General features: G+C 44.2%; 1 protein-coding gene across 3 annotated transcripts in view; it reads right to left on the reverse strand.

The window, feature by feature from the left end:
* The window catches only part of LOC102384892 (septin-11), a 161403-nt gene that overhangs the window by 95559 nt on the left and 44151 nt on the right, over positions 1 to 21693 (reverse strand). For all 3 annotated transcript variants that reach the window (XM_025191421.1, XM_014525509.2, XM_025191422.1), the window contains exons 3-5: positions 16098 to 16293; positions 6007 to 6193; positions 531 to 692 (exon numbers count right to left, since the gene is read on the reverse strand). In XM_025191421.1, the coding sequence (XP_025047206.1) occupies positions 531 to 692; positions 6007 to 6193; positions 16098 to 16293 (545 nt within the window). The remainder of the gene's footprint in view (positions 1 to 530; positions 693 to 6006; positions 6194 to 16097; positions 16294 to 21693) is intronic.

Genomic DNA, 21693 nt, shown 5'->3' on the forward strand with positions numbered 1-21693 from the left:
TTTACTCGATTCCAAGGTGAGGCTTCCCCCCCCCACACATGCATTTAAATCGAGTACAAGGTGGCAGGGGAGAGACTGGGGACATTGGCGGCTATCATGGGAAGGCAACGATTTTCAGCAAGTGAGCAACTTTGAACAGGATGCTCAACTCTGAGCCCATTGGCCTCATCACTGCATACTTCTACCTCCCATCCTCTCTTTTCCTGGAGCTGGCATGTCTAAGAAAAGGGAAACCCAAATGTTTATCACCGGAAAGGTCACACACAGCAGGAAAAAAGAAATTCAGAATTTTGAAACCCTTGCTTTACTAATTCCTCCAGACCAATGTTTCAGGGGGCTTTTTGCCTTTTGGCACCTTCTGAGAATTCTGGGAACACAGATCTCAAGCCAGGAATCTCCAACATGTCAGACATTGCTCTGCCTTCTGTGTCACTTGATAAAACTCTGTTCACTTGTAACTTAGCTTCCAGGGGTGCAGCATGCCCTCCCCTAATGATAGGAAAGAAAAGGAAAAAAAAAAAGAAACTTACACTCATTGTAGCATTTATCTCCGCCACAGTTTCTTCATCTGTTGGGAACTGATAGATTTGAACTCCATTACTGACAAGTTCACTCATGATTTTACTCTTGAATTTATGCAATTCGTTTTTTGCAATTGTATCAGCTTTGGCTATTATAGGAATAATGTTCACCTGCAACAAAAAGAACAGTCATGTTACTCCACCAGTGGCTTTGTAAAAGGATATCTATTTTAGATAGCAGTAAGCAGCAAGGCACTCATCTCCTTCAGACCTGTAATAGGCTTAACTCCTCCAGGTTTCACCTTCAGAACATAGCCTAGAATTGATTTACCCCCATACAGCCCTACAGCTACAGACCTACCATAGATCTACCATGAGAGAAAGCAATATTACCATTAAGTGCACAAGGTGTAGGGATTGGCACAGAGATGAACTGATCCTCATAACTTTGGACTAAGGCAAAAAAAAACCCAAACCACTGGGCCTTCCCCCTTGGAAAGGTTTGTGTTTTACATAAGTTGCTTACAATTCTGGCACCTTGTTTGGCTGACTTCAACTATACACAAACTGGATACAGAGCCAAGTTCTCAGTGGAGCTTCACTGATTCATGCCAGCTGAGGACCTCAGTGTCCCAATGAATGCAGAGTACTGTGCCTGTCCACTGCTTTGCTGTGAAGCAGGAGCATTTTACAAAGAATCTGTCTGTCCTTACTTGCTAAGAGCATGTTTATATTACTTCTGTGTCATGCCCTTAATCTGAAGTCATTCTTAGTCCATCTTGGGGATGCTTACTGGCACATATTTAGGATTTCTCGGACGAGGCTACATTACCTAGTTGCTAGGACTTGGTATATGAAGTGGGAAGGACGCCAGTGGGTGGGGCACTGTTTTGAATGCATAAAATATTCCACAATTTGCTTTGGTGTCCAGGGTCTACAAGAGAGCCTTTAACAGGTTCCCTGATGGAAGTCTGAGGAAAGGTTCATGCTTTTAAGACAATATGCAGAGCTTTACCAAAACTGAACTCTGTAAATTGACACTAGTCTTAGCTTTTTCCCCAGACAAGGATTAGTAGCTGTTCCAGAGACATCCTATGAAAGGAATTAGTTTCTGTAATATAAGAGGGTTTTCAAGTAGTGAAGTTAAAATTTTTATGTGGGTCAGTAGTAACATCTTCCTTACTAGCAGTATTTGTGCTATCCTAAAGCTGATCAAGTAGAAGGCAGCCTATCACTCAAGATTAAGCTTTGCAGTATAATGTTTAATGAAACAACCCCTCTCCCTAGAGAGACCTGTCCACCTATGGCTAGGTAGGCCAAACTCATGGAAGGAAGGGAATGAGGAGAAATAGCCAGTAATCTAGAGCAATGCTTCTCAAACTATCTGATGTGGTGGACCGGCAATTTTTTTTCCAGTGGGCCAGGGACCGGTGCCCGGATCAACCCGTGGCAGCAACTGCGTGTAACAGCACTACACAAATGCACGATCGGCTGTTTCTTTCTCTTTCCTCACTTCGCATGACATGACGTCACCTGGAGTGTTGGAACGTGCGACCTGTGGCACTATGACATATCAATGTTACGCTTCTGAAAATAAATTTCTTTCCTGGCAATTCGCTGCAGACCGGTGGCTTATGGACTGGCACTGGTCCACGGACCACCACTTTGAGAAGCACTGATCTAGAGCAGGGCTCTTCAACTAGCAGGGGTTAGGGCTGAGACCTCTATGCACAGGCAGGCACTAGTCCAGCTGCAGCCCAGGCACTGCTAGGCTGGCAAAGCTGCAGCAGCACAAAGAGATGGAGGCAGGCAGAGCAGGGGAGTGCAGATGGCCCATGTCACCCATGTAGCATCTAGCCAGGCAGACCAGTGGCCTGCCAGGTGCGTAGCTAACCCAGCATGCAAGTCCCAGCTGTTTGGAAATTGGACAGCCCTGATCTAGAAGGAGAGGCAGGGCTTCTCCACAGCCTCTGCTGCATTCAGGAACACCACTGTGATCCATGTCCTTCCCAATTCATGCCTGCCTGTGCACAGAAGGCTCAGACTACCTTCGATTTGTTCAGCTTTAGGATAGCACAAATGTTGCTAATAAGGAAGATGTTACTACTGACCCACATAAAGATTTTAACTCCACTACTTGAAAATCCTATTATATTACATAAACTAATTCCTTTCATAGGATGTCTCTGGAACAGCTACTAATCCTTGTCTGGGGAAAAAGCTAAGACTAGTGTCAATTTACAGAGTTCAGTTTTGGTAAAGCTCTGCATGTTGTCTTAAAACCATGAACCTTTCCCCAGACTTCCATCAGGGAACCTGTTAAAAGATCTCTTGTAGACCCTGGACACCAAAGTGGATTGTGGAATGTTTTAGCATTCAAACAGTGCCCCATGCTTTTACTCAGAATACAAGGAGCTGTCAGAGCCACGGGGTGAGTTCATTTCACTACTCACTAGTGCAAACAAATCACTAATTGTAGTTGAAAATTTAGAATATGCTGGACATAGTGATTAAAAAATTAACAAACAAACAAACAAACAATCCCAAAAGAACCCCATCCAATTTAAATTTTGTTTTACAGCTGTAGTTTTTGGTGCTTTTCTTAACTGGTTCCTTCTCTTTTCTTTTTCTAACTGGCTGATATCTGTAGCATATGTTGCTTTATATCAGATCTTGTCCTTTTTTACTAACCAGTAATACTAATATATGCATTTGTTTAAAGTTTTAACACAGAGTGGGTGTGTTTACATGAGAGGCTACATCCGACGAGCTACGGCAATGTAGCTCATCACTACAGCGACATAGCGTCAGTGGGCACTAACTGTGATGCTGTCGCTACTGCAAGGACAGTTTTGCAGCAGGGTTGAAAACTATCCATGTGCTGCCGGGACTGCACAGTACCAGTAGGTACTGTGTATTCAAGGACATGTATAGATGCTCTCAGTAATTACATCCTCCACTATTGAAACCTGTTTAGAAAGCCATTGGGACAGTTGAAGTCAATCTGATAAGCAAAAGCACAACATCCTGTGAAGTGTTATACATATTAATACATGATGCATTAAGTACAACCAAAGAAGACTTAACAGTAGAGATATTAAAGATAGCAAAGCGTAAAAATAAGTTTTACACACATGCAAACATACAAATACCCCCACAGACAGTCATAAGCTACTATATCAAACTTATAAGCATAGCTGCAGTGTTCCACTAAATAAAACTTAAAAAGAGAACAACTTGTTACATAAATTCATAAAACACAGTTGACAGTCAGAATACTGAGGATTTGGATAGCCAAAGATGCACTGTCTATTTAGGTTTTCAATTTATATTTAGGTTTCACTTTTTTGTTGTTTAGAAAGTATAATAGTCATCAATTTCTATTTCTTAGATTTTTTTAGTCATGATTTGTGGCAAACCACATTTGGACAAACACTGAAACTGAGTTAAAATGCATAAGAACAACATTTTGAAAATGTTTTTTTAAATAAAAAGGTTACCCCAAATGTGCTAATTGATAAGGGAAATGGGTATATTTTGATAAAAACATGTTTTCCAATTTAAAACTAACTTATGAAACAAGGTTGCTAATTGACATGGTAGTGACTCAAATCTTCAATATTTCATAACTAGTAGCTTCATGCGTCTCAGATGCAAAGAAGAAACAAGTTTTCCTGCTTTTTCAACTCTCCACCAGTTTCTCAAATTGGATTGCGCTAGCCGTTGAACTGATTCAATGGTGCTCAACCTTTTTCCTTAGCAAGTTAGATATACAGCCCAGGAACAGACTGGGCACTGCCTCCAGCTGGTGGCTCTGATGGAGAGCACCTCCATCTGGCCTGGGGGAGGGAGGCATGGCCCAGCTCCAGGAAGGGGGCATGGGAATTTGAGTGGGGCAGGGGCAGGGTGGTGGTATTAAATGATCACTGCTCCCTTGCTGCTAAAATTCCCTGGAGAACCCTATGGGCCAGATGTAATGGTTCTGCAGACCAGACCAGACCAGAGGTTGAGCACCCCTGAAACAGTTTAACACATGGAAAAAGATGACTAACATTCTCTTTACCTAAAGAGGAGGCTAATGCTACCATAAAACCAGAATTCTGTGGTTTTGGCTTCTTTTAAAAAAAGAAACAACAAAAAAGCACTTTTGTAGCAAAAACATACTGCTTGAATTTCAGGGGGTGTATGTTAATTTCATTTTTTTTAAATAGTCACATTAATGTGCTTAATAGTTAAACATACATTAATGTGCTTAATAGTTAAGGCCTTAAGTATATGGCATCAACTTCAAATTTTTAAAAGAAATTATTTTAAAAGAAAATCAGATTTAAGTATTTTTAAAGGCTTTTGATAAAGTTCTACTTGGTAGTTTAACTTACCTTTTTGTATCCACCCTGCCAAACCACAGTGCTGATGTATTTGGTGGGCAAAGATCTTTGCCCCAATGTTCCAAGTGGCCTGGGGTAGGGATCTATAATTTATTTAGCTTTTACTATAGAAAAGCTAAGCATTTGTATGAGTTAAGGATGCTCTTTCCACATTTCTATTTCACACACAGAAGCTGAAGTATTCTGGCAGATTTGTGTGTGTTACAGACCAGCAGCTTCCTAGGATAAACTTGAATATGAGCTTCCCTCTCCCATTCAAGAGCTAAATCTGCTCCCTCCCCCCCTACTCTCCCCCAACATATCCCCTGGCTGCTTCATCACTCAGTAAAGATATTGGCTGCACTACAGAACTGTGGCTTAGCAGTATCAAAGAAATGTTTGGGCCAGTATAATACCCTTGTGGATTTGGTGAGAACAGGGGAATGTTTGGGGCCAATTTTGAACACTATCAACTCGAAATTAAATTGTTGTGTCTGCTATCCTGAATGGCCTGGCTCTAGCACTACCATTCACGAGGTTGCTACAGGACAATGCTGGTCACACTGGCAGCTTACAGAAGTGCATGTGGGGGGGACCCAGAAAAACAGTGTTTTACCTTAAGCTCAGCGCACCCCTGCACAAAGCACAGCACATGCCCAGAAGAGGTATCATGTTAGCTTGACCTGGCTTGCCCAACGTTTGTACAGATCATGCGTTTCAGCAGGGCTTTTTGCCACTTTTATTTTATAGCTCACTGAATCAGCTTTAGATACAAGTGCCAAAAAACCCCTGCTGAAGTGCCTGATCTCTATAGAGACTGGGGAGCCGGGTCAAACTAATGTGCTTCCTTTCCTGGTAAAGTGCTGTTTTGTTTTCTTTTTCCATGTCTGTCAGCAGCCATTATTTTATGGATGGATGAATCAGTTTAAAAAAAATGAAAAAAAGAACCCAGATCATATCCAGCTGGCAGCTGTTGGAGATTCACTAAATTTTAACCTGCTTGTGCTGCCTACAGAGCTTGAACACAAACAAAATCATTTCTCTAACACTCTAGCAAGGTCTTTAAATGAAAGGACAACAGGAGAGCAGCTCAACATTGTAATAGGGGTAGTAAGTACCTTACTGTCAAGCTTCTTCATGGTGACCAGGTCTAGAGACTTCAGTGAATGTCCTGTTGGTGCAATGAAGTACAAGCAAGCATGAATCCTCGTGTCATGGTAGTTGAACAGGGAACGCTTGATCTTCAGCTCTTCCTGCAGGTAGGCTTCAAACTGGGCATCAATATATTCTACAATGGGTTTATAGCTGGAAAAAAATTGGAAGACTGGGTACTATGCAAAGTGGGGCATTCATCACAAAGTATGATACATCCTAATTCATGGGCATTCAGGAAGTCTCAGTGCTTCTTCTGTATTTCTGATTTTAATGCCCCCCCACCCATTTGTCCGTTCTCCATGGAAGGGCTTGTGGCACCCTGTTGCACACTGCTCATTCCCTTTCGAATGACTGGGGGTTCCAGCGTGGCACTGGGCAGGGATCCCGGGCTTTTAAGAACATGTAGGCCACAGTAGTCTGCTATCCTAGGCACCACCACATTTTATTGACAACTTGTGCCATTGAATGTTCCACTTCCTGCATGAGAGAGACTAGATCGGGGTGGGCAATTACTTGGGCCCAGGGGCCACACACAAGAGTTTTGATGAATTGTGGCAGACCAGGTCAGCACCTCCCTCCCCCTCCCCGGAACAACTCACCAAAACTCCCTATGTGGAATGGGGGTGCAGGCAGGTGGAGCACTATTTGGGAGTGGAAGTGGGACAGGTGGATGAGGCCAGGATCAGGAGGCAGGGCTGTGGGGCAGTGACAACTCTGGGGAGCAGAGCTGCGATGTGCTCCCTACATGCCCCTGCTCTATGGCAGAGTGTAGGGTGCATGTGTAGGAAGGAGGGCACATATTGGGGACACACACACACACAGGACACAACACACACGTCACCTGAATGGCTAGGTCCCGGGAGCCTGCCAGCAGTGAGGGGAGGGGGGCAGAGAGCATGTGCAGCAGAGCTCCCCCAGGTGGTGTAGTTCATGGCTGCCCCTGTGGCACCCCACACTGCACTCCAACCTACTCCCACAGGCCTTGCCCTAGCCAGCATGAACCGCTTCCTAGGTGCATGGAGTGGGTGGAAAGAAACCGGGAAGTGGAGCAGGAGCCCCACACTGAAGCTTCCTCTGTACCCGGGGAGACACAGCAGGAACAGGAGGGGGAGCTGCTGCTGGAGGCAAGGGGAGCTGAGCAGCATCTAGGTAGCTGGCCCAAACTGGGGCCAGTGGGAGCAGGCTGGAGTGCGGCACAGCCTGCCCCAGGTGAGGTTTGGCCCCATGTGGAGCACCCATAGGGGCAGCCACAGGTTGGATCCAATCAATTGGCAGCTGCCCCCACCCGGGGGCTGGATTCAGTCAGTTGGCAAGCTGGATCTGGCCCACAGGCCGCATTTTGCCCACCCCTAGACTAGATGCATCTGAAGTAAAAAGATGCCATTAATACATAACCCAGCTGCCCACACATCCTCTGCATTGTTTTAAAAAGGAAAGATATTTACAAAGGGATGGCAGTTTCCCAGGAATTTACAGGAGCAAAACTAGGCAAACGCCAAAAACCAAACAAATAAAAACAACAATAACAAATTTTCAGGGTTTTATTCCCCCCCCGCTGCAGAAATGCTGTTATGGTACAACGTGACCCAATCTGATGCTCCTGAAAGAGTGCTTCATGAGCCAGCTCTGCAGAGAGTTTTGTTTAAATCACTTTCCATTGCCCCTCAATGCAGGCCTGTTACTAGTAAAGTACAATGGGTACTGGCAGCATGTTGTGTTTTGCTGGCCTCCACAAGCACTAGATTTTTCAGCACTAACCATGGCATCCACAAGACAAGTTTCTCCTACAGCTATGTTATTGCTTGAAAATAAAGTAGGACCCTGGGGCCAAAGTCTCTGGTGTTGTTTCAATAAAATGATGCCCATTTACACCAGCTATGAAGCCTGCCTCAACCAATATCTCTACCTGCTCAAATCCTGTTCCCTTGTTATCTACAGCCTTGACTCTAAAAGCATGTGCATTTATAGGAATTCCTAAGCATTCTGCTTTATGGTCACATTATGGGGCTCCTGAGGGATTGAGGCAAGCAGAGATCACTTAGGGTATTTTTGCAGGCTAACAATGCAGAAGTGCATGTTCCTTTGAAAGCTCTTTTGCCAACTACCCTGCAGGGCTCCTAGAGGGGCCAGGAATACAGAGGTAGAGTCCACTACCAAGTTCCCCATTAGAGCCCCATTGAGGACATCTATCAACAGCAAGGTGAGGTAAGCTACTCACCCTGTCACTGCCGGTTCTGGATTCGGCCTGTGGGCACAGACAAGTTTGACACCCCTGATCCAGTAAGTTAAAACATAGGAACACTAAAATTTGGTTGCTATCCTGCCATCTTGCCATGCCTCCTTCAGCCTCTGGAGCAAGAAATCAATCTGGGGGGCAAGGGGAACCCCAAAGACTGAGCTATTACTGGCACAGACTTGACTGACAATCTCCATGACAACCACTGTCAGGCAAGAGGAGGACTAACAGGCATTTTCAGGTCCTCCACTCCCTTTGGACCAGGTTATTAGAAGTGTGCTGTGCATTGAAGTTCAGAGCAGGGGAAACACTTCTACACCCTGACTCCAGATGACAGTATAGCTGTTCAATAGCTGCATCCAGTAGCTCAAGTTTGGATATACTGAACACCAAGTTCTTCTTGGCTTTACCTACAGGGTGCAGATTAGGGCAGAACATGACCCGAGCGATATATTTTTCACATGCAGAAGCGCACTGTGATGGAGATCCAAAAAGCTAAGGGAAAAACAGGCATAGAAAAAATCTTGCTTTACAGATCCTTGATACAGTCTAGTCTCCATCCCCCTGGAAACCCTGCCTGATCTGACACAGATGATTCAAGGAGAACAATAGCACACTGCAAGAGCATCTGAAACAGCCTACCTTAGTGTGACATGGAAGAAGACACATGCACAAAAGAGTCATCAAAATGGGCTGGAAGTCTGATCTGGAAGTAGAGATAGCCCCCAGATGCCATAGTCATTGGTGACAAGTCTGCAATTGTGCTAACACAATTGGAATAATGGTTTTCATAGCTTCTGCTATACCACGTGCCTGTCTTTGTATTGCAACTTTGGAATAAAAAGTCTGAGGGACTCCTGGAACAATGCTGTCAGTTCTTATTGTCTGCTGAATACAATGGATGCAAAGTAACCCAGCAATAACAAGCAGCACAGCGTTCACATTGTGAACACCTTCTCCTTTTCAAACCTGCCTTCCCTAGAGCTTGAGAGCATATAGTATTGATTCAAGCTCAGAGCTACTAGGGATGTGGGTTTTCCAGAAAATTTGTAATTGAAAATTTTTCCGGAAAATTTTCCAATGACCTAAATAGAGTGTGATCTGATTTAGCATGTTTATTTGACTTATATTTAGTAAACAAAACTAAACAAGTACCCTCATGTTAATTTTATGTCCCAATAGCCACAAGTATTTGAACTTAAAATAGTTGATTAGGAAAAAAATTAAATACAGCATACTTAATGTGGTTTAAATGTTATAGTCAAACAAATTCAAAGCTTTATGTGGAAAGAAATTATTTTTATTGGCATACTTGTAAAAATGTAACGACATTACACAATACCATATACTTCCCTTTACACTCACTGCTTGTTTAAATTTAAGGAAGAAAACCCAAAGGCACTGGAAACTGTTGACACACTAATTTTAGCATGCCCAAAGAACAGCGGATGATATGCCATGGTTGTCTACTCATCTACTTCAACAGAGTTTAACTCTCTTCCACTGAGGTCCTTGCGGCACCTCCAGTTTCACTGTCGCTATCTGTAGAATCACTTGCACTACACACTAGTGCCATTTCAGAATCAGACTGAGGCAAATCTGATTCAGAACTACTTGAACCACATTCTCTTTTCTTAAAGGATGGTTTTACCAAATAGTCTATGGGCAAGGGCAACTTATCATCACATTGCTGCTTCTTAACTAATTTTGCTTCTGGAAAATCAGTCAGAAGCACAAGATTCTGAGAAATAGAAACAAGCTTAGCAGTGCGTTCATTTGCTAATCTATTCCTCTTTTTTTGTCATGACTGAGCTGAAAGCCTTCCAGCAAGAAGCTGCTGTTGGTGGAATGCTTGGGATCCTTAGAGCAATCCTGGACAACAGTTGAGTGTTACAGTATCCCTTCCACCATGGGAGAGGAGACATATTCTCCGCTACCCGCCAAATGATGTCTTTGCTCGAAAGTTTTTTTTTTTCTTTTGTGTGGCCCTCGGCAATGTCTATCAACATGGCTATTTCGTCGATGTTGGGGACATTCTTAGCTACTTCCATAATTGTATCAAGAGCAGTAGATAATTCATCTTCTGATAAATGTCGTCCTCTGTGCTGAGGATCCAAAAGGTTTGCTGCCAGATTAAATGGATGAGAGCAAAATTCAGATCTCTTAGTAAAGTTATTTTAATTCTTTTTTGGATAGAGGTGAAGAAGGCAAAATCTCAATTAGATTTTCATTCAGTTGTCTGACTATCTCTGGAATATTTGAAAGGCTTGGTGCATCTCCTTCAAGTTTCTTGATAGCCACTGAAACTGGTAGTAGCAAACTGAATGCTCCTTGAACTCGAACCCAGAATACATGGTTGTTGAGAATCTGCTTCTGACTTTTCACAGGAATAATCTGGGATACTGCGTTATCTATTGAAGCACACTGCAAACCGTTATTTGTACATAGCAAACTATGTAAACACTTTGTAGCTGAGCCCCATCTAGTTTCTCCTGGCAATAAAAGTGCACCTTCCTTCCCCTGCTTCTCTTTCTGTAATTTCTTCAAAGTCTGATTGGCAACATGATGATTGTTGGATACCTTCACAATCGCTTTGCAGTTTTCCAATATTGTCTTCACTGTATTCACACTTAGTATGTCCTTTGCCAGAAGATTCAACCCATGAGCAAGACAGCCAAATACTATTAAATGAGGATACTTTGCCTTTTTTGAAAAAATTATTAAGGACCACATTTGTGGGAGTCCAGCCAGAAAAATAATGCTGAAGGGCAACCAGCACGGATTCACAGCAGGTAGATCCTACCTGACTAACCTCGTTTCTTTTACGACCAGGTCACAAAATGCTTAGACACAGGAGCCGAGGTATATGCCATTTACTTCGATTTTAAGAAAGCCTTTGATATGGTATCACATCCTATTCTCATAAATAAACTGAGCAGCTGTGATGTAGATGATTACACAGTCAGGTGGGTGGCAAATTGGCTTAGGGGTCACACCCAGAGAGTGGTGGTGGCTGGGTCAGTTTCAACCTGGAAAGATGTAGGCAGTGGAGTCTCGCAGGGCTCGGTCCTTGGACCAGTGCTATTCAATGTCTTCATCGGTGACTTGGATGAAGACGTGGAGAGCACTTCTGTCCAAATTCACGGACGATACCAAATTATGGGGTAAAGTTAACACACCAAAGGGTAGGGCACGAATCCGGGTGGATCTGGACAGGTTGGAAAAGTGGGCAGAACAGAATAAGATGCAATTCAACAAAGACAAGTGCAAAGCGCTGTACCTAGAGAGAAGGAATTTCCAACATGCTTACAGGCTGGGGGATGACCTTCTTATCAGCACAGAAGTGGAAAGGGATCTCAGAGTCATTGTTGACACCAAGATGAACACGAGTCGTCAATGTGATGAAAAGATCAGTAAAGCTAACCGCACTTTATCATGCATCAGCAGATGCATGACAAACAGGTCCAGGGAGGTGATACTTCCCCTCTATGCGGCATTGGTCAGGTCGCACTTGGAGTACTGCATCCAGTTTGGGGCTTCAAGAGGATGTGGACAACTTCAAGAGGGTCCAGAACAGGTCCAGTCATATGGTTAGGGGCCTGCAGGCAAAGCCCTACAAGGAGAGATTGAGGGACCTGGATCTCTTCAGCCTCCGCAAGAGAAGGCTGAGAGGTGATCTTGTGGCTGCCTACAATTTCATTGGGAGAAGTGGGGGGCAACAAGGAATAAGAGATGCTCCGTTTACCAGGTACCCCATTTACCAGGCCACAAAATGACAGAGAGCAGATTTAGGTTAGACATCAAGAAGAACTTCTTTACAGTACGAGTTGCCAGAATCTGGATTTGGCTTCCAAGGAAGGTGGTGCTCTCCCCTACCTTGGGGTTCTTTAAGAGGAGGCTAGACATACACCTAGCTGGGCTCATCTAAACCCCAGCGCTCTTTCCTGCCCAGGGCAGGGGGTTGGACTCGATCTACTGAGGTCCCTTCTGCCCCAAACATCTATGAAACTATGAATATTTGCCATGCAGTTTTCAGTTACTTGCATTATCAGTTACAAGGGCTTGTACCCTGGAGGACTTGCACTTTCAATCTCTTCGCTTAGTAATTTGGCTATCTATTCACCTGTATGACAAGAAGATTTGGTAGCAATTGCTTTCAGGATATTGGTTCAGGTGTTGCTAACAATGTTTAATAAAGGATTTCCTTATATATCAGTCTATCCATCTGACATCAGAGTCAGTGAATCTGCTTGACCAATACTTTGAATAACCATTATTTGAACTGTCTCATACTGTCTATCCAAGAGAGAATGTGACAAGCGATAATGTGGCAGTCACTTATATGATGGGAGAATTAGTTTGTAATGTTTCTTCCACTATTGATTTTCAGTTATGGAAAGAGGTGTACCACTTGCAAATATAGCTTGAGCTAATGTCTCATCTGCTTTTTCTTGATCTTCTTTTGACATGTTGTCCACAAAGCTTGACTGTCTTGAACAGCTACTCATGGTGGATCATATATATGGTGACAGTAATCTTGAAAGTGAGGATCCTGCTTCTTCCCCCAGACCTGGCAGCTCAACATTTTCATTTTCCATTTTTTGAAAATCTGCTATTTCAATTGAGCTACCAAGTTCCTGCAACAAAAGGGGGAAATATTTTTATTTTAGCCTATTCTAGCCTGGCCTCCTGCATCAGGAGAAGGAGAAGTGACAGGGAGCTTGCTTCCCCACTCCCTGCCAGAAAGAACACTGCTGCTGAGCATTCTGATGCTCAGCTACCCTGGGATTGCAGAGCCAAAGGGAAGTATATTCTGGCTTCTGCCATCAGCCAGAGGACTAAACTCACTCGGCTGGGTTGAAATAGTTAACTATTTATCTATTATGTAGTTTAAAAAAAAATTATTGTTAAGCCTAAGGCACTTTGGGTGCTTAGTGCAAGCAGAAAAGCAGGATACAAATATTTTAAATAAATAAATAAATAGTCCAGAGTTGCATTAACAACTTTTAAAATGATAATGTTTTAAAACAATATAGATGCTAATCTATTCTGTGTTGTTTAACATATTAATTTGCTTACTTGCATAGGATTCCTGAAGTAGACTTTTCTCAGATTATGTTGTTCCAACACTTCATTGCATTAGCTTTCTGTATATGGCTTGTACTCTTTTAGGACAGTTTCTATATGTTATTAAATGTTTCTTCATTCTTGTTGCATTGTCAGCATACTCCTGCCTGCAATATTTACATCTACCAACTTTCTTCCTTCCTTCACTGGCTTGAACTTCACTGTAATGATGACACACGCTAGTTTTTTTTCCGATTAGGCATGATTGTGACTACTTCAAACCAAAAGCACTAAAAATAACCTAACAGATTTTATGCAAACACTCCAACTTCCCCAGCTCAAGAAAAGAAATGAAACACTACTCTGTGTGTTTGCTGAACTGAAAGTGAAACAAAATTGAATCACAGTTTTAGTTTTGGTTTTGTTTTCGCTTGCCGTCTAAGATGAAATAAGAATTGTAGCTTTGGCTTTGATTTAACCTGGACAGCCAATTAGGTGAATTCATAACTTGATTTTTGGTTTGGATTATTATGTGAGTGTATTTACCCTCCTGTTTACAAATCAATAAAACATATATGTACTCTCTCACACATTTCCTAGGGATAATCACCTGAAAAACATTCATTACAACTTTGAAACTGCCAAGCTTGCCTGATACAGTAAATGCTGAGTTATTCGGCACCTTACAAGCCAGTATGCTCTGTTAACCAACATGCCGGCTTGTAAGGGCTTGTAAGGGAAAAGAGAAACTGGAAGTGCCCACCGCATCATTTCCAGTTTCGCAGAGTCCCCAGGGCCCGGGGGAAAGCAGCCTGTGCTGCCAAGTCCCCACAGCCCGGGGCATAGTAGGCTGTGCAGCTCCCCCGACCCTGTCCCTTGGGACCCACGGGGCCTGAGGGAGGGGCAGTGATGTGGTGGGAGGGGCGGCAACACACCAGATGCGGCAGGACAGGTGGTGGCCCCACCAGGTAGACACCTGTTCAAGTTTCTGAGTTAACCGGCATATTTTCTTATTCAGCACCCTCCATTCCCCGTGGGTGCTGGATAACAAAACTTTTATTGTATTGTATTGGCATCCGTTCACTGTTACCAATGAATTTTATGAAACAATGAATTTTTAGAAATGGAAAATTTCCCATGGAAAAATAAAGCACTGGAAAATTTTCCACCCCACATCTCTGAGACCTGCCTCTAATTAACACACACTCCATTCTTTAGTCCTCCTTTGTAGCAAGACAAAGTGCTAGTTAAACGCTGCTGCAAATGCAAGTGGAGCCTGCATAGTGCGTGTGTGCACATGGTCATGCACAAACACCAGTGCATTTTAGTGTGATCTTCACAAAAAGGAAGGCTTCTTAAAAACAACAGATATGGGTTAAAAATGAACAACAGAAATCTTCCATCCAAAAAGAGAAATATCAGTACCAGCCCAGTATAGTCTCAACATGCCAAGTGGGTTCTGCAAGGGAATGGAGGCCCAGTGGAAGATAAAGTTTTTAAGACAGCAAATGTCTGTACAGACAGCAGAGCTGGGCACCCTATGAATACTGACTGAGGGAATGCTGAAACATACATACAGCACTCTCATTTGGGATGGGAAAGGATACCTCACACCATCATTGCCTTACAGCATAAGAATATAAGAAGTGCTATACTGGGTCCAACCAATGGTTCATCTAGCCTAGTATCTTGTCTCCAACAGTGGCAGGAGTGGATTCTGTACAGGAAGAGTATCAAATTGGGTATATCTAGAGTGATCTATCTGTTCACCCTTCTGCCTCCTGACTCCTATCATCATTGGTTAGGAGATATCAGAGGACACATCTCTGACATACATCAATGAATGACGCTGTGACCCAGATAGGGGATTGCAATGTGTTTTTGCAAATCAAAAACCATACCAAATATATATGCCTGTTAAATATATTTATCTTGCTTCCATGAGCAAAAGTAACTCAGCTTTAAAACACTGAGGCCTGGAAGAATGAGCACAGAATCAAGATGACCCAAATTCTAGTCACAGGTTGGTACCGACTTGGATGACAGTGGACAAATCACATTGTTCTGTGCCTCAGCTTCCCCAGTCATCAAACAGAAGTAATACCCAGCTGTCTCAGGATAACTTAGCTATCAATTATGGAATATGCCAAAACAGTGTTTTGGGCCTGCAAAGCAACAGATAGTTATTTAGTGATATCATTTGGTACAAACTTAAAAAACAAAACAAAACAGTATCAAGTTTGGATGAAACAAAATTCACTTACACTGAGCTGAACTGCACATGTTAAATTCATCTGCAAAAACCAGCAGGATAAAAAACCATTCTATTGTTCTGGGAAAACATCAGCCTCCACAAACTAGTAATGTCATTTCTACAGTATTTCTACTATGCTAACATGCCTTGAAGCTCCAGTTACAATCAGGGTTCCATGGCATTAGGCACATGCCCATATTAAGGGACCACCTTTGCTCTATGAAGTTTATAGTCTAAATAAGAGAGAAAGGGTGTGAAGGCAGAGAAAAGGCAAAGCAATTAGGTCACACAGCACCTTAGCAGCCAGGGCTGGGACTACAACCCAGGGTCTCAGAGTCCCTGTCCAGTATTCTAGACACCGGATGACGCAGCATTACTGAGCAGTAGGCCACTAATCCCGACTTCACTAACTATACCAGCATAGGTTCACGCTCATTCAGGCCTGAAAACAAGTTAGTGCAAGCAACCCACCCCTTCCAAGGGGAAAAGCAATTTACCTGTCATCTTTGTTAATTTGATCTCCGAATCCAACTGTGTCAACAATGGTCAGCTTCAGACGGACATTGCTCTCCTGGAGTTCATAACTTCGTGCTTTCAACCTCACTCCGGGCTCATTGTGGGTGGCTGGCTCACTTTCAAACGTTGTGTTAAACAGAGTGTCCATTAATGTCGACTTGCCAATGCCAGTTTCACCTGGACAGACAGACATTGTATTAGAGTGAGTGATCATTCCTCCCCCTGTCAAACTCTCTGATGGTTTCTTTAGAACAGCTAATCATTGTTATTTCTAAAGCACTGAAAACCTGAGGGGTGGGACTCAAGACAGCCAGTGGACAGCCTCATTGGAACTGGTTTCTTAAGAGCTGGTCATCATCTTAGCTGACAGATCAGAGGATGAACCTCCAGAGCTAAACAGGAGCTTGAGTTTAATAAGCTTGTTTCCTTGTCCCCTCCTGTTCCCTGTCTGACCTGTTAACACACTCACCAAGGAATTAAATACATCCTCTGATCAAAGGAAACTCACACCAAACATCCAGGCACACAGGGGTTGGAATCGCAGACAAGTCTGTTATATAAAATGTCACAAAAATACTTCCAGAGCTGAAAAACACTAATCTCCAGCCCTTGAGGTGGAGAGCCAGTCTATTTTAATACTACTTGGAGAGCAGGAGTGGGAGCAGGGTGCTTAAATTGAATTCAGTTGCCAACAATGAACTCAAAAGCAAACTGAAAAATAAAATTACTTGAATTAGTTGTATTGTCCACATTGAAAGAAAGGCAAAGGTTAAAAATCCAAGTTAACATGTGACAAATTCTGTTTTTTAGGTTCCCCCTAATAATAAAGGGGTAAGAACTGACTACAGTTCTTGCACTAATGTCTGTCTTCTCCGGCTAAATTAAATTTCCCATGGGGCACCATATCAAGGGGCTTGCTGAAGTCCAGAGAAACAAGAGAAATTCAGCCAGTCTCATTTTAAAAATTCAGCTCTCCCAGCAAAGAAAAACAGCAGCTAGTCTGGCACAATCTCTCTTTGGAAAACCCATGTCACATCTGATCCCCATTGCCATTTACCTCCAGGCCTTTCATATTTGTCCTTGCAGCAGAACTCTTACTCTGCTGGGTAGAGGTGGGGAACCTCTGCTGACGGAGAGGATGTGTGGCAGCTGTTGGCAGTCTAGCAATGCACAAAGTCTGAGCCCTGCTGGCAGAACTCTAGGTCTGTTGCCAACCCCGTGTTCCCTCAGTCCGGCGATGCAGCCCGGGGCCACGGGGTGCTGGAGCAGCCACGCAGGAAAGCAGTGAAAGCTGGGCCAGCCAGAGGCTTCCAGCTGGGAGGGCAGGGGTGGGAGGGGGTGGGGCTGGCCTTGCTCCTGGGTTCTGTTGGCTTCCCCTGGGTCCTACTGCTTCTGGCTCCTGTCATCTTTGACAGCCAGCCAGGAGCAGATAAATATTACTTCTGTAAAATTTTTAGGTGCCCCGCGGGCTGGATAGAATGGCCTGGCAGGCCAGATCCAGCCCAAGGGCCACACTTTGCTCACCCCTACACTAGACAGATGCCCACAGAAATCAACCATCAGGTTTCTTAAAGTTAGTGGTACTCCACTTACACTGAAGGTCTGTGTAGCGGCAGCTGCAGAATTAGGGCCTTAATGAAAAGGCCATGTTATAGATACAGATAGGAAAAAATAGATAGGTAACTTGCAAAGCACTATAAAAAACATTTAAAATATTATCCTTGTACTTTTTCATCTAACTTATGATGTATAAAAGGAGAACCAAAAAGCTTTTGAAAAGCTTTCCCCTTCACATTCACCTATTTAACAACCCCCCCAACACGGAACTAACAGGAATGTCATATATGGCTTTCCCTGGTTTTGCTAGAGGCCTTTAAAACATGTTTATTGTGCATGCTAACACCTTCACTGATGTCAGGGTCCATTCCTTAAAGTATCCTGTTGACCAAAAGGTGGGTCTTTGAAGTCGGTAAGCTCCCAGACAACAAGTGATAGATACCCCACATGCAGAACTTAGACTTGCCCCAGTCTGGGTTCAATTCTGACCCTAACAGCACCAGTTTGAGTAAGGTTGGCTTAGTAGTTTAGCCCCTTGTCCCTAGTCATATGCTTCCAGTCTACTTTTGAAAAAGGCATTCATTCGTTTTTACAATATTGTCATTCACTTATCAGAACACTACTACAGTTCCTACTTTTCTCATATCAACTTACAGAATATACAAGTAAGTGTTGATCCTTGCCGAGTTACACAAAGACAGAAAAAAAAGTTACACTAACATGCAGTATCCAAACCTTCACGAATGCCAAAAAGCCAACTCCTAGACTGAGGCATCAGTGATTTATTTTAAAAAGACCCCCCAACCAATAGGATTATAAATACTAATTACAGCTTTTAAAAGCATTCTTAGTGTTGCAAGATTGTATACATACTGTGCATACATCACTAGGATGTTTCAAAAAGTATATTACACACACACAACACACACAGTGCATACGCACACAAACACAATACATGCATAGCATCTTGTAATGCTATGAATGCTTAGAAAATACATGTACATTTGAAATGTTAAGCCTGTTGTACGTATGTGTTCTCCCTCTCTCTCTCTCTCTCGATATATGCAAGGCCAAAATCTTGTTTCCCTTCCCTCCCCAATGATTTCACTTCATAACCTGAATCTGCGAGTGGTCGCCAACCACCAGTTGGCATTCACCACCCCACCCCCCCCCCAACACCGCCGCAGCTGCCTGTGGGAGCTCCCTGCTTGCTGCCACCACCACCGCCTGCGAGCAGTCGCTATGCCTCCCCAACCTCCAGGGGCATGCACTGCTCATGTCTCAAGGTGAGGGGCTCCAATCCACCTGGCCCCCCAACTCCAGTGGGGCTGAGAAAACCCCAGACCAGACCTCTGACACCTGCCTTCTTCCCCCGCCCATCCAGAGACAGCAGCTGGGCCAGGCTGTGCTACAGCAAGCAGACAGAAATAAATGAAGGTGTTCCACTTTGGAGTGTCTTCATTTGAACCCTCATACAATGAGGGTTAATTTGCCACCCAATCAGAGCGCTCTGCAGCCATGCTCTTCTGCTTGTGCATAGCTTTAGAGCATTTTCAAGGAGCTGATCATCAACAGTTTTCTGTTTCCCATGAAAAATGGAGAAAAACAAGGATTTCCCCCTTTACCCAATGAAAATGCAGCTCTCATTTTAATGGAGAAACCCACAGATTTTGCAGTTTTTCAAAAAGCTCTCTGCACACTGGCAGTATTCCAGCCTGCAAGAGGCTGTGTGGGGAGCAGGAGGAGGGCAGTCAGGCAGAGGGCACCATGTACATGTATGTGCTCATGGCAGCCTGAAAAGCAGCTCCTGAAGGTAAGTCAGGGGAGGAGGGGCAGGGGGGGATTGAGACCCCGCTAGGGAGGGAGGGAAGGAGGAAGGGAGTTGGGTAGAGTTGGGGATGCTGCCCAGCTGGGCAGTGCCTAGCCAGGCATGGGGTTTGGGGCTCGGGGCCACAATACGCCGCTGTAGGGCTCTAGCGGCAGGGTGGATAAGAAATCAACAATTATTTTTTAATAAGATTTTTAAAATTTAATCTTATTTTTTTCTTAAGATGCTTTTTTTTTTTTTTTTTTTTTTTTTAAGAAAAAGAAACACATAAACATAGTTTTAATTTAAGATTGTGAGAGCTGATTTGGATTAGTGCCTCGACACAGTAGAACTTTCCAGCACAAGGCACGGTAAGGCAGGGGAAGTCTCAGCATGGTGAAGAGTTCCGGCGCGGACAGAGTTCCTGCCGAGGAAATGCAGATTTGCATTATACAATTGGCCGATGTTAAATTATTCCCACGTGGCGGCTGGCAATTGGCTCGCTAGCCATATAAAAGGTTAGGGACGATTCCGCCCTAGTTAGAGAACGCTGCGATTCCCCCTGGAGTGGAACTCCGGCAGCTTGATCACCTGCCAACGACTCCCCGTCGGCGAAGCCTTGCGACGTATCCTCCGAGTTGCATGCCCGAGCTACCCGGTCTACAAGAGCTCCTCGATTAACGATAACTGTTGCAACTACGATTGCCTGCGCTGTATATGATTCTACAGTGTAAGTAACGCTACCTCTGTTTTTCCAATTGATATGTGTCTCGTCTGTGCCTAATTCCACTCCAATGATAGAGAATACCGATCTTCCCGTTACGGGATCGCAGCCGCAACCCCAGCTAGCGTTCCCGAGGACTCCCAATCCTTGATTTCCCCCTCGGCCCCCACAAAGATATGTTAAAGATCGAAGATATCATCATGGAATAGGGATTATAACTTCTAATTATATACTATTTGAGACAATTTATTCATATAACCTTTTTAGAAGTTTTATAAATAGGTCACAACAGGCCATGGACGATATTAGGAGTCCAATCCAATGGGATTCCCAGAAACTCCTCTACTAGTAAAGATTAAAGAAAACCACTCTATCCAATGGGATTCAGTGCTCAGTCTAGAAGGTCCCATTAAGCATCTCTGTGATGCTGAGTTATAGTTCTCAAACTGTGGATTTGTATCTCCAGAGATCATAGGCAGATGAGGTTCTTTGGGTAGATGGGACATCTTTCATTAGACCAACTAAATAAATACAGTAAAAGCTTTGTTATCCAGCACCCACGGAGAATGGGGGGCACTGATAACAAAATATGCCAGTTACTTCAGAGGCCTGAACAGGCATCTTTGCCTATTCGAGCCGCTGCTTCTCCCACCGCATCTGGGGCATTGCTGACCCTCTCGCGGGCCCTGCAGGCCCTGAGGGACAGGGAGATGGGCCCCGCATAGCCTGCTATGCCCCGGGCCGTGGGGGCTCAGCAGCACAAGCTGCTTTGCCCCAGGCTGTGGGGGCTCAGCAAAATCAGAAGTGCCACAGTGAGCACTTCTAGTTTCACTTTACCTTACAAGCTGGCATGCTGGTTAATAGAACATGCCAGCTCGTTAGGTGCTGGTTAACAGTTTTTACTGTAGTTGGAAAAATTGTTTGCAAGCTTTTGGGTACAAACATCCTTCTTCAGGCAAAGGGAAAGTGTTGTCTTCAGAGATAACATCCTTATTGACAGCAGTATATAGAGGTAAGAGATAATGGACCCGATTACTAGGGATCCGGGCTTTCTGTTTCCCACGGAAAAACGGAGAAAACCACGGATTCCCTGTTTTTAATTGGAGAAAACAGATTTCCCTTTTTAGCAGAGAAATACGCAGATTGTCTGCTTTTGCAAAGAGCTCTTGCAGGCTGGCATGGCTCCCACCTCCAAGAGCTGATTGCACAAAGAGCGGGAAACCTCCAGCCCTGCCTGGAGGGGGAGGGGGAGGGAGAGGGGGAAGGGCAGGGCCCAAGCCCCTGAGGCAGCCAAGGCTGGGTTCAGGCTCCAACTCGCCCTTCGCCCCTGGAGCATGGAGGTAAGTGGGGCTGTGGGGCAGGGTTGGGGAAGATGGTTGGGGGCTGAGGGAGTGGGGGGTGCTGCCAGCCCCAGGCAGCACATCACAACTGGGAGCAGGGCCAGGGGGTGACGGCAGGGGGGGCCCTCCTGGGAGGGGGTTTGCGGGCA

This window comes from Alligator sinensis, unplaced genomic scaffold (genome assembly GCF_000455745.1).
Source record: "Alligator sinensis unplaced genomic scaffold, ASM45574v1 scaffold208_1, whole genome shotgun sequence".
In the NCBI taxonomy this organism is placed as follows: domain Eukaryota; kingdom Metazoa; phylum Chordata; order Crocodylia; family Alligatoridae; genus Alligator; species Alligator sinensis.